This window comes from Lygodium microphyllum, unplaced genomic scaffold (assembly GCF_053477565.2).
Source record: "Lygodium microphyllum isolate KBCC unplaced genomic scaffold, Lygodium_microphyllum_v1.1.10 scaffold_207, whole genome shotgun sequence".
NCBI classification, from domain to species: Eukaryota; Viridiplantae; Streptophyta; class Polypodiopsida; order Schizaeales; family Lygodiaceae; genus Lygodium; species Lygodium microphyllum.
Window position 1 is genome coordinate 21112 of NW_028229690.1, and position 12149 is coordinate 33260.

The 12149-nt window shown below is 38.9% G+C and overlaps 1 protein-coding gene across 3 annotated transcripts in view; it reads right to left on the bottom strand.

The window, feature by feature from the left end:
• Positions 1-10496: 10496 nt before the first annotated feature.
• Positions 10497-12149, bottom strand: part of LOC148008298 (glutathione synthetase, chloroplastic-like) — an 85365-nt gene continuing 83712 nt past the window's right edge. For all 3 annotated transcript variants that reach the window (XM_087674333.1, XM_087674332.1, XM_087674334.1), the window contains 6 exons: positions 12030-12106; positions 11855-11924; positions 11624-11745; positions 11397-11539; positions 11121-11316; positions 10497-11031 (listed from right to left, as the gene is read on the bottom strand). In XM_087674333.1, coding sequence (XP_087530459.1) covers positions 10893-11031; positions 11121-11316; positions 11397-11539; positions 11624-11745; positions 11855-11924; positions 12030-12106 — 747 coding nt within the window. In that variant the 3' untranslated portion in view covers positions 10497-10892. The remainder of the gene's footprint in view (positions 11032-11120; positions 11317-11396; positions 11540-11623; positions 11746-11854; positions 11925-12029; positions 12107-12149) is intronic.

Below are 12149 nucleotides of genomic sequence, written 5' to 3' on the forward strand. Positions count from 1 at the left end.
TTGTCATGCCAGGAAGAGGTCCCAAAAGGCCTATCCAGTTGTTGTTAGAGAAGAAGAAGACCATGGAGCAAAAGAAGAAGAAGAAGAAGAAGAAGAAGAAGAAGAATATCACTAGGAGAAGGACAAACCTCATCAGCCCTTCTATTATGACAGACTTTTTTAGCCTTGTATTGCCTAGCCCTAATGCTTCTGACATAAGATTATAAACTCCTCGTGTAAACCTTGTACTACAGCCTTTGTACACTTTGTGAGGCCCTTGTTATAGCCTTTGGATGTCCATCATGTCTTTGGTACCCACGCTTAGCCTTTTCTGCGAGACAGCCTATGGTGTTTACCATGTTTTGGTATGCCCACACTTTGCAGGTGGTGCTCACTAAAGCCTCTACACACATTGTACTTCTTGGTTGTGATTAAGGAGGGATGTTGAGATTTGCAATCACATCCATGATGCCTCTTTGAATGAAGCAGATGGGCAAAGGATATGCAAGCACTTGAATCCCATAGGCATAGAGGGAAGGACTACCGTGGATGCCACTTTCATATATGATGAATGCAATGCCATTGTGAGAGCGGAATTTTGATGCCAAGAAGTGCTTAAAAATAGCTAAAAATTACGAATATCAAGGGAAAAATATTCAACGTCGAAGGCGGCGGCTCGACCTAGGACGATTTTAAGTGCCAAAGTGCTTTAAAGGCGCCCGAGCGACACTTGTTGATTTTTCATAATTTTTCAGATTGACGTGCGGCTTGACAAGAGTTACCGGCCAATGTGGGATGGCAAGCCGGATGCCCAGGATTTTTCAGAGCTCAATTCGGAGTCCGGACGGGGAAGGAACCAAGAAACTGGTCAAGATGCGAAGAGGTGGACAAAATTTGGCCAAAATAGGCAAGTGACCCTTGGGAGCCCAAAATTTAAATGTAGCATGAAACTTTTCATGCATATGAGTGAAAAAACGTAGAAAAAACGTGGAGGAAGATGGCGCCCAAAAATTGCGCTTCTTGGATGGAGGAGGCATCATGGTTGCTGCAAACAACCCCCCCAATTGATCATGGGGCTTCAATCCCCCCTGGATGCTGACTCTATCGCCGTGCTTCGCTCCTCCAATGGTGGTCTCTGTGAAGAATTTTGATTTCAGTCTTTCTCTCTCCTCCCTCTCTCTCCCCTAAAGGCAGATTCATGTGGTGAAGAAGAAGAAGAAGAAGAATGGATGACGGATGCTTGTCCAATGAAGACCGAATTGCTCCGTGGTTCAAGAGGAATGAAGATTGCTGATTGTGGACTGTTATGAGCATTAATGGTGGCTGGAAATCAGTCCCAAGGTATGACAAATAAAAACCCGCAACCCGCAAAGAATGGTAATCTCATTTTTACAAAGGAAATTGATGTTTTATGCAATTTGCTTCATGAATATTTGTTCCCATGGGATGATTATGCATTATAATGTTGCTTGCTATGATTTTGATCAGTGTATGCTCAGAAAATCAAAAAATCATAAGTGTTGTGGATGAAATTAATGGTGTAAAACCCGTAAAACATGCGAATTATGGAAAAATTGGGTGTTTTTGATATATAAATGGAAAATATAATAAGACACACCAACTAAATTTGTGTTTTTTTTGCAAATGAACCTAAGTGCCACAGCCCACAACTCATTTTGTATTTTCAGTTATTTAATATTGTAAAAAATACAAGAAAAATAGAAAAAATGGGTAAAAATAAGGGAAAAATGGATTTTGAGTGCCGAAATTAAGGGAAAATAAGATTCATGTTTGTGTATGTATGGGGGGTCTGAAGTATGAGGTTTAGCCTCAGTTCAGCCCTACCTTTATGTTTTAGTGAGTGTTTATTGTCTTTATACAACAAAAAAAAAAGTGAAGAATGAACTCTAAACCGATCAATAATGCACAACCTAAATGGGTGAGGGGGTAGAGTGTATAAAAGGTGTTTAAATGTTGAATGAGATGATGAAAAGCTTGCTGGTTTTTATGCATACCATTTAGATTGGTTGATAATTAAAAATTACGGATCTAGTAGCACGAGGGTTTCTCGGTGCTAGGTTCATGCAATGCCGTATACGAGCGATAGTTAAATTCATTGAAAGAATGCTTTTGCACTAAGCACAAATGCTGATTTTCTTAATTATTTGAGCACATGGACATTCACAATTTGCATGAAGCATAAAATGATAAAAGGTATCAGACAATATCTCCTAGATGCATGGCAATTGCTTTCTAGAGGAACACGACCCGCGTTGAGTGAGAGACAGGATATCCCAAGCTGTAGGTAGACGTGGGTCCTAGGGGAAAGAAAGTGAGGAAAATGGTACATTCCTAGATACGATCAATTGGTACCTTGAATGAAACTATGTGCGATATAGTGTTATATATGTTTAGCGACGTATCGAGGGGCCAATCCCTGAGATGTAGGAGAGCTGCAGTGGGGCTCCGACTATTAGTCAGTGGAGTGCCTCCTATGTATGTGTGACGAGGCGTTATGCCTAAGTACTTTGGGATCTCCCTCTGAGGAGTTTTAGGGAAACGTTGGACTATAAACTATAAACGCATAGATTAAGCTTTAGGGCAAGTTTGTCCTTTAGCATTGGATTGACGCTCCCGGTCCGCGAGGCCGTGAGGGTGTTTGTGTGTCATGAGCATGAGGTCCGGCTAGTGCCATAGCCAGTGCCGGCCCATTTTAGGTCCCATCACATTGTCTTTTTGTTCTCCCCCTTAGTGTACTTGATTTTCTTGTGTTTGTACTTCCAGTCAAGTCTTGATTCTTGTAATGTCTAAGTACTCATGAATCTAGTGTTGGTCTATAAGCCACCATAGTTGCCATGCTCTAGATCCATGTTTTTCACAAGAGGACCCAAGAAAGTGGTAGTCAAGTTGTATGGCTCACGAAAAGGTAACGGATCTACCTCTATCAAAGTCTTAATAGACATCTCCAAACAAAGTTATAGATGGTACATCAACAAATGAATAAGCTATCAAACAGATCTTTCCCAAGTAAACAGAGGCATAGTCCCTAACGGGGCTAATTTTTTTGGGGGGGGGGGAAGGAGGCACGCACTATAAGCCAACTCCTGAAAGAAGCAAAGTCCTTGTCGATTGGGTGAATACTTGCTGTCTGAAATAGGAATGACTTCTGAATTCACCTTTGAAAGTGAGATAGAGGCATAGATGTACTGCTCTCCTTGTTACATGGCCATAACAGAGCCAAAGACAGAAGCATAGATAGAGACAGACACATGAGCAAAGAGATAGACACAAGAGTAGAGCCAAAACCAAAGGTAGAAGTAGAGGATACAAAACAGAGAGTTTGTTTTTCTTGTACAAAGCCCCTACTACAGAGGCTGAGACAAAGTCTATAGAAGATGAGGATGCAGGTCAAGATAAAGATTACAAAAGTGAGGTGGAAGAAGCTATTCAGCTTGAAGAAAATATTAAGGAACAGAAACTTCTAGAAGCATTTGAAGCTAAAGATCCCATTTTATGGGATAGGATGACTTGCCTTTTGGATTAGTAAATGAATCGCATCATAGAAAAAATATCCATAAGAAATGGATTAAGCAGAATAAGCCCTCCTTTAATAGTGGCTCTTGTTACCCTAATTTTCTATTCTCGAGAAAGGACGATAATGATTCTCCTAGCCAACAAACACTAGTCCTACAGCCCAAGCAGAATTTAGATGGTTTCTGTTATGTGACGTTCCTAGAGGCCTCCTCTTAGAAGATGAGTCCTCGAGTTAATGGATAAGTAATTCTCCCATAAAATTCAAAAGTGCTTGTATTTTAGCATCCCAAAGAGTTAGTCGAGTCTCCATGGAAAGAAGAAGTCACTTCCAATGGAGCATTAGACGAGGAAGCCACTCCCTTAAAGGAGTTAGATCTACACCCAAAAGCCGTCTGTGGAACCTTCATCCGCGAAGTGGAAGGCGAAAAGCAATTAAATTTTGTGGATATAGACAATAGTGAACATCAACTAAAGGTGGGTATCAGTCTTCGAGAAGAGGAGTTATCGATCCTACATGACTTATTAAAGGAGAACTTGAACGTGTTTATATAGTTGTATAAAGATCTAAAGGGGATTGATCCCATGGTGTGTCAGCATCACATCAACCTCGAACTTGATGCCAAATCTATGAGAGGCAGAGACAGAGGTGCATGAATCCAAAATATTCAACCCTAGTGAAAGTCAAATTGTTGAAGCTTCCTGAAGCTGAGTTTATTTATCCAATGGCCAATAGTGGATGGGTTTCATCCATCATGGTAGTGCCCAAGAAGAATGGGAAGCTACAAATTTGCATCGACTTCCGAAAGTTGAATTCCAAGACAAAAAAGAACATAGTTGGCTAGACATGAGCTCTATTCCTTATTGGATGGATGCAGTGGATTTAATCAGGTCCAAATAGCAGAAGAAGATCAATCCAAAACAACCTTCACAATTGAACAAGGAACCTATGCTATAGAGTGATGTTGTTTGGGCTTTGTAACACCTTTACTACCTTTCAAAGAATGATGATGGCCGCATTCCAAAATCACCTGCATGATTTCATTGAGGTATATTTGGATAACTTTTGTATCTGTAGTCTCGCTTTGCTCCTTCCTAGAATGTGTTAACCCCCAAGGTACTTAGGGTCAAAGGTGCACTAAAGCAAGATTATGGAGCAGGGTAGGGTCGGTTGGAATTTGCACCTTCTACCCATACTTTCAATCATTGCCAAATCAATGGACTATCTTTGAGCAGAGTGCTAAGTGGGATGGTAACTTTGGTTGATGTAAGTGCTGCAATGATGGAAGGTTCAATGTTTTTGTAAATATATTGCGAGTGGCTTCGTGCATGATGGACTATAGAAACCTTCATGCATATTGACAAAGATGTGTTTTCTTATTCCTTGTGCTTTTCATATATTTTTTAAAACTTATTAATAAAAAATATAATTAAAAATTTTTACTTGTAAATTAAGACTTCCAAAAAAAATGTAAGTCCATATGATGGTGGTCCTAACTATTTGTATGCACGTTTCAAAGTAGACAATTGCACATTGACCCCTCCTATTCCCCAATACAGTGTGCATGTGACTTTGTTGTTGATATGCCCTTGGTCCTACTAATGGAACCAATGTTGGGTATCACATGCTCAAAGTTGGGACTTTAGACACCCTCTTATTGATTCAAGAGGTTCAACTACTACATCGATGACTACCTCTCACATAGTCTCTCGCACACAAGTCAACATCTGATTGTAGTGAATACGCAAAGCATACCTTCATGCATGCAAAATGCTCTTACACACCCCAAAATCCAAGGTGTACTCCTTAAGCTCTCAAACATTCCATGGCCTTCATCATGCAAGAAGAAATCATGGATAAGGCATGACAGAGTACACAATAAGAGATAGGGGCTTCACCCTTAGTCCCTCACCACACATCCATACTCTCTTTCTCTTAATCTCAACCTCTCTCTCTCACTCTCTCTCCCATAAGACAAAAGCAAGAGCCAGAGCCAAAAGTTAGTAGACAAAAGAATATGTTATTCTATTCTTTCTCGTCCCCTTTATATAAGTTTTTAGGATTAATGTTCCCCCATCTCCCTTGGGCATTCCATCTCTCTTATTGGTCAAGTGACTGGTCACTCCTCCTTATATGTACCTAGAACTATTGATTTACATGCCTCTAACTCAATTGCTACTCATATCTCAATACAATTTGCATGAGAGAAAGCCTGCCAACTCTCTTTATATCTTTCAATACAATGGTAAGATATAGTAGTTTGCAAAATATTGTGGCCCTTCCATGCTCTTTTCTTTCTTCATATCTTTATATTGTTAACACAAAGTTTTTACACAAAAGATATATCTAACTGTAATATTTTCACGCAATAAAAGTTAGTTGGTTAGTGCAAAAGTTAGTTAGGTGAGTAAGATTACTAACTAAGGTAAAAACTAACTAACATTAATAACTAATAATTTTTATTTAATTAAAAATATTTTATTTAAAAATGGAGAGTCGTAAATCCGATATTTTTCTCGTATTGACAAGGGCCATAGCCACCATTCACGTAATTTACAACGTGAACGAGACTTATGAGCTATATTAATCACTAGTATTAATGTGTATAGTTTGGATGGTCCAAAAATATTAGATTTTGGGCAAAACTAGTATATTTAGATATTTTATATATTATCTTTAAAAAAGATATGGAGATTTTTGGAACTGGATGTCATTTAAAGAAAAGACAAGTGATGTTTTAGTTAGTTTTGGAGATTTTATAAAAAGAAAAATAAAGAAAAGTGACTGGCGAAATCGTGCGCACCGCGATCGCTGTCTACAGATAGAAAAGAGCACTTCAAACAGAGAAAAAAAGGAGTGAACTAAGAGCTTTTTAATCAAGTGTCTTAGGGTTTTACCCCCCTTTTGGAGCCAATAGAACCGTTAGATTTATGATCTGAGCATCAGATCACTAATCTTCCCAAGATCCCTCTCCACAAAGAGCTCCGCTTCTCAGCCACAAGCCCTCTTCTCTAATTCACTATAAATATGAGGCATGGGGAGGCACAAGGGAGCATAAGGAGGCCCCGAGAGGCTGTGAGAGAGAGGTAGAGAGAAGGATACCTCTCCAAGAGATTGTGAAAGAAAGCTTGAGAGAGAGAGAGAGAGAGAGAGAGAGAGAGAGAGAGAGAGAGAGAGAGAGAGAGAGAGAGAGAGAGAGTTAGCTCAATTCCCTTGTCTCGATCTTCAACTAAGCCATATTCTTTTACGCTCTCTCATCTTGAATCTATTCCACCTTTCCTATCTCTCTAACCACTCGTGGACGATGGCTCCAAAGCGGCGAAGTGAAAAAACCATGGGGACTAACGGAATTGGTCAAGCAACGGGTATTGCCAATGATACGGGAGTGCCCGACGTTATGGTAGTTGCCACTATCAACGGAACATTGGATGTGACTAATGCAAACGCGAGTAAGACGAAATTCCTAATGTCGTCGTGCTAACAAACTAGGTTATTTATTACTAGATTATTATTATAATGTATAAGATAATTACATAAGATATTAGCTCCCATATTCTTCACTTATACAAATTGATAATTCATCTAGAAAATATATTAGTACAAGCATAAATAATCATCGCTATGATTTGCAGCTAGGTTAATTGAGATTCTAAGTCATAGAATCACGTTAAAATTAATTGCCAAAGGTTATTGTACATATGTCTTTATGCACATTCGATATAGTTATGGTCAAATGCGACAAGGTTAAGAGTTGACTAGAGATGGTTATAGAAACTGATTGTCTATTTAAGAGTCCGATAGGACATCTCGTTGAGTTTCTTTAAGGAATTTCGCTTATGTTGGGTAAGATAGCCCAAACGGAAAATTCATGCCTTGCTTAACATGTTATAAGAGGAGATGTACTTAACACTTCTTTATGGGGAGGAGAATCCTCATTAGAATGTAAGGTTACCTTAGGATAAGGTCTACCTTGGCTATGTGAAGTTGTGAATTGCATGATGGGGTGATTGTTATTGCATCATTTAATATACATTTGAAAGGACTGTTTGTGTTTTCTAGAATTTAGATCTCTGATTGAAATTATTGTCAAACAAAATAAAAGGAAGGATCGTGCTAGGCTACCCCCAAGCTAGCGATGAGACCCTACTCCAAGAGGGTCATTATTATCGCTACGAGAGGCTTAGACCGGCTCTGTAGGCGAAAGGTCTATCAATAGGGATAGTCTTGGACAGTAGAAAATGTAGGTGCTAGAGAGGGCTCTGACTGTAAATCCTGCATTGTTCCTAGAATCTGACGAGCCCCTTCGTGACCCAGGATGGAATCCTAGAACCCTAAATACTAGTTACAAGGGTGGAATCTTGGTGGACACAATACCCTCGTGGAATTCTGTGTATCTTCTGCTGAGTTAGAAATATATGGAATTTGTAGTGCCATGTGAATTGGACCGATTACTTCTGCAGGGCAGAAGGGATATTTCTGTTGGACAGAAGGGATACATAATTTCTCCTGTATGGACGGGAGACAAAGATTAACTTGAAGATAAGTTAAGGAACTTGTTTGTCAATAGATTGCTTGCTCTATTTTCATATCTGTGCTATAAGTTATGCGAACGAACCCTGTTTCTCTAAAGGCTTAATTAATGAAGTTGATTTTAAGTGTCGCACATAAATGTGATATGACCTAATTAGAAAACTAAAGCTATCAAGGGAAGCGGGTGGGCAGACCCACGACGGATTTGCCCTATGGCAAGGTGGTCCCAGAGAACTGGGAGGCTTCTCACAGACAACTCTTAGGAATTGTTAGATTAGAACCCTGATTCATGCCGTTCTAGGGGACTGGAATGGAACTATGCCCTACGGGTAGAGAGGTTGAGTAGTGCATCTCTCTCGTTTCCCATTCTCTTTGAACCAAGTGCGGCATGGATCTGCTTTAACTTGGGTATGTTTGCGTAAAGTAGGATGCCCAAGATCTAATGCTAGAATGTTGTTAGGAGACCTTGGCCACTAGGAGCCTAAATTTCAAGTCGATCTTAGTGGGTTCGCCGTGAACGTTTCATTTCGAGGCGGATTCAAGAAACCCTAGGCGACAAAACCCGGAATATTCCATGGGAGTGCCAAGTAGCGACGCTTAGATTCGTTGCTCGATAGACCGCCAAAAGTGTGCCTAGATAGCCGATGGGCGAGCTCCTTATACTAACAATATCAAGTATCATGTTGTCTTGTTCAAATTAACTTGAAATATGTAGCTCTTTCCTCCAAAAGTTTATCACACAATGAATCTTTTTGAGCAAGTTTAGAAAGGTTGACAATGTGGACAATTGTGAACACTCTTTCCTCTTATTTTTTACTATCTTTGAAGCAAGTGTAATACTAGTCCACTTTGGTTCAGGTTGTCTTACATAAGCAACTATCCATAATCAACGTTGGAAACTTTGTTAAGAGACTTTTGAAGCCTTTTAGGACCCCTTTTTAGGTTGACAATCCTTGTGGGAATTAGGTGGAGCATCCCTAGCAAGGGTGAACTTTTCCTTGGGCGTTTCAGATCAAAGCACTTAGATTCATCTCTTTATATACTACCAAAATTGTGCTATCAAAGGCTCGTTAGATAGACTTGTTACACAACACCTTGTTTCTCCAAAATGATTCGATTATTAAGAGTGAAGGGGTTTATGTGCTTCTCAATCCCATACTTGTTGTATGGGCAAAAACCCTTGTTCAATTGTATTGTAGAAGAGTTTCTTGTCCACATGGAAACCCAAACCTCCTTCTACTTAGGATAGCTCTCACTTTAAGTCATTGAAAATACTCCATCTTGCTCAATCACACTTTTCACCCCCTTATGGTCAATACTCCTTGTGCACAATCCTTGCAAAGCAACATCCAAGGTTGTGTGTTGCTATTTATACCCTTTTTAGCTTGTAACTTAAAAAGAGCAATGTTTGATATAGAGATGATACTATCAATATGGAAAAATGAGGAGAAAAAGAAGGTTACATTTTTTTAAAGTCAATTACATTTAGACATTATTGGTGATGAGATTGAAATTTTTCCTTCTGTACATAATAAAATATATAAAGAAATATAACTTCTCATTGGGTTTCATTCTTAGAAGAATTAAACAATGCCAATAACAAGACCTCTTGAGATCACCTCTCTTTTTTAATTTGAGTCTATCCTTGTCTCCTTTATTAAACAAATAAGTGCCCCTCTAAACTCTTCCCATTCTTATTAAAATCTCTCTCTCTCTCTCTCTCTCTCCAAGGTCATTAGTTTTTCTTTCTTTAATGTGCATCGCTCCTTGTCTCATTCATTCATTCATTCTTTACTATAGAACCCATGAGAGAGATCTTGGGATGAGAGTGCCTCTTGAGCAATTTCACATTGTATCTAGCTTAAACATCATTTTGTACTCATTACCGATGCATTGTTCATTGTTTATTTCCTATCTAGATAGTCATAGCATTAGATGATAGCTATTTTGGAACATGGAAAAATCCGTGGACTTTTCAAATATAATATTTTGGTCTCATAGGCTGATTTGGCCTTTTGTAGATGTAAATATAAGATTCTTTCTTTCTTTCTCTCTGTAGAGTAACCTATCATTCATACGAATGAACTATTTACATTAAAAAATATATGTACAACCTTTTTCTTAAATGCAGGTTTTTTTGTTGTTGGCTTTTTTCTTTTGACTCACAAACATAATAATTAAACATTAACTTTTTGGTGCATTACATGTATATAGAATTTCCAAAATATGTAAAAATATTGAGAGAAGTATATTATGTAGTTTGAATCCAATATCAGTATCTTGATCAGTAACTATTAGGGATCTATTGGAAGTTCAAATTACACTTTCTTGTATATATAAGAGAGATAACTTGTATGCATCAAGATAGACCAAGTTACATTTATCTCATAGTTAACAGCATCTCTACAATGACATCTACTTTATATAAGCGTGCAACTATACCTTTGGAACATCATGATTCAATTTGTTTTGATATTATGTCACATTAGAGTAAAAGTAGAGTATTCACCTTAGGGAAGAACAGATCCACAATTTCCTATTGGGCAGCATTCAACATCCTATCTTTTCCACTGCATTAGCTGAACTTTTCTTTACTGACTGTTTATTAATTTTATCAGTTCATAGACCTGTGAACGAGGCATATGCTGTATTTTCCACTGAATTAGCTATGCTGGCTTATCTTTTGCTTATTGGAGGCCCATAAATTTAACCATTTCATTGACCCATAAACAAGGCACAATCTGTAACTGAGAACTGCAAAACCAGCAGCCAATCCAACTGGGCAGCATTCAACATGCTATCTTTTCTGCCAACTTAGTCCACCTTTTCCTCTTTGGCGTCATTAATTCCATCATTTCATTGACTCATCAACAAGGTATACGCTGTCTAGAACAGCAAAACCAGCAGCCACTCCACCTTCATTAGTGGTTGATGCTTTTGTTCTTAGCAGATAACCGGCATGCTCATTTAAGATCACCTCTTCCTTGTTTCTGCACATAAAAGCTCTCAGAAGTCAGAACTTCATAAACATATTTCCTTGTTTCCACTGTATTACCAAAAAGGGATGAAGACCAAATACCTCAAATAAGCAGAGAAAACTCCTAGCTCAGATACAGCCGGTTGAGCACTAAATCTGCCATTCCGTGCAAAATATGTAGTATGAATTGGGGGGAAAATCCTCTGCATTAGAATGTAAGCAGCACGAGACTCCCCTGTGTGATCCTCTTTCAGCTCTATCAATTTCCTTTTAAGTTCCTCACCAAACAGATTGTTTCCTGCAGAGGTTCAGAATAGCAAGAATAGAATCAGCAAACCTAGTGACCCCTAAAGGTCAACAGTGAAGTTCAAAGGTTACCTCCTCCTTCGCGCTGTGGCTTTAATACAAATGCATCAGGGCTTCTTATGGCTTCATCCACTATAGCATCATCATCATCAAGTCCCCACAAACCAGCAAAACACTTTCGAAGCTTGGCAATTGTCTCTGTATCCTGCAGAAATCTGAACTTGCAGGAGCTTTACTTGTCTCAAAGCACATCTTTTGGTAGACAACAGCCTAGATCAATCAGGCAGTCAGCAAGATACCTCTCAAGTACACCAGGTTTGGCAAGTTCTTGCTGAACCTTCTTTGTACCAGCAAGATGATACGCTATATTTGGGCACTTGATAGCATTTGATCTTTCAATTGTAGTCCTTGCACTCCACTCCTGAAAAATTAAAACTACCGAACATAAGGATGTTGATCTGGTCATGAACTGGACTGAAGAAAACTACTGCCTTTTCACATTTAACCTATATACACGTTTTATAACCAACATTTTCAGTTGGATAGTCCTTTGGATCATAACCAGCACGGTAGTAAGCTACTGCCACGATATGGTTCCCACTGCAACCCATACAGTCAGCATGTAAGTTTTTTAAAGATTCAGACATGTACTCGATGCTATCACATAAAGCTTGGTGATGTTTATTCAAAAGCGATGATACTCACATGACTAAGTTATTATCCAGATTGATTGTTGCTTCTGAGTATACTTCTGCAAGTGTTCTCCGAATTGTAGTAATTCCATATGTGGGTTTGGTTAAGATGACAGATGGTAAACCACTCATT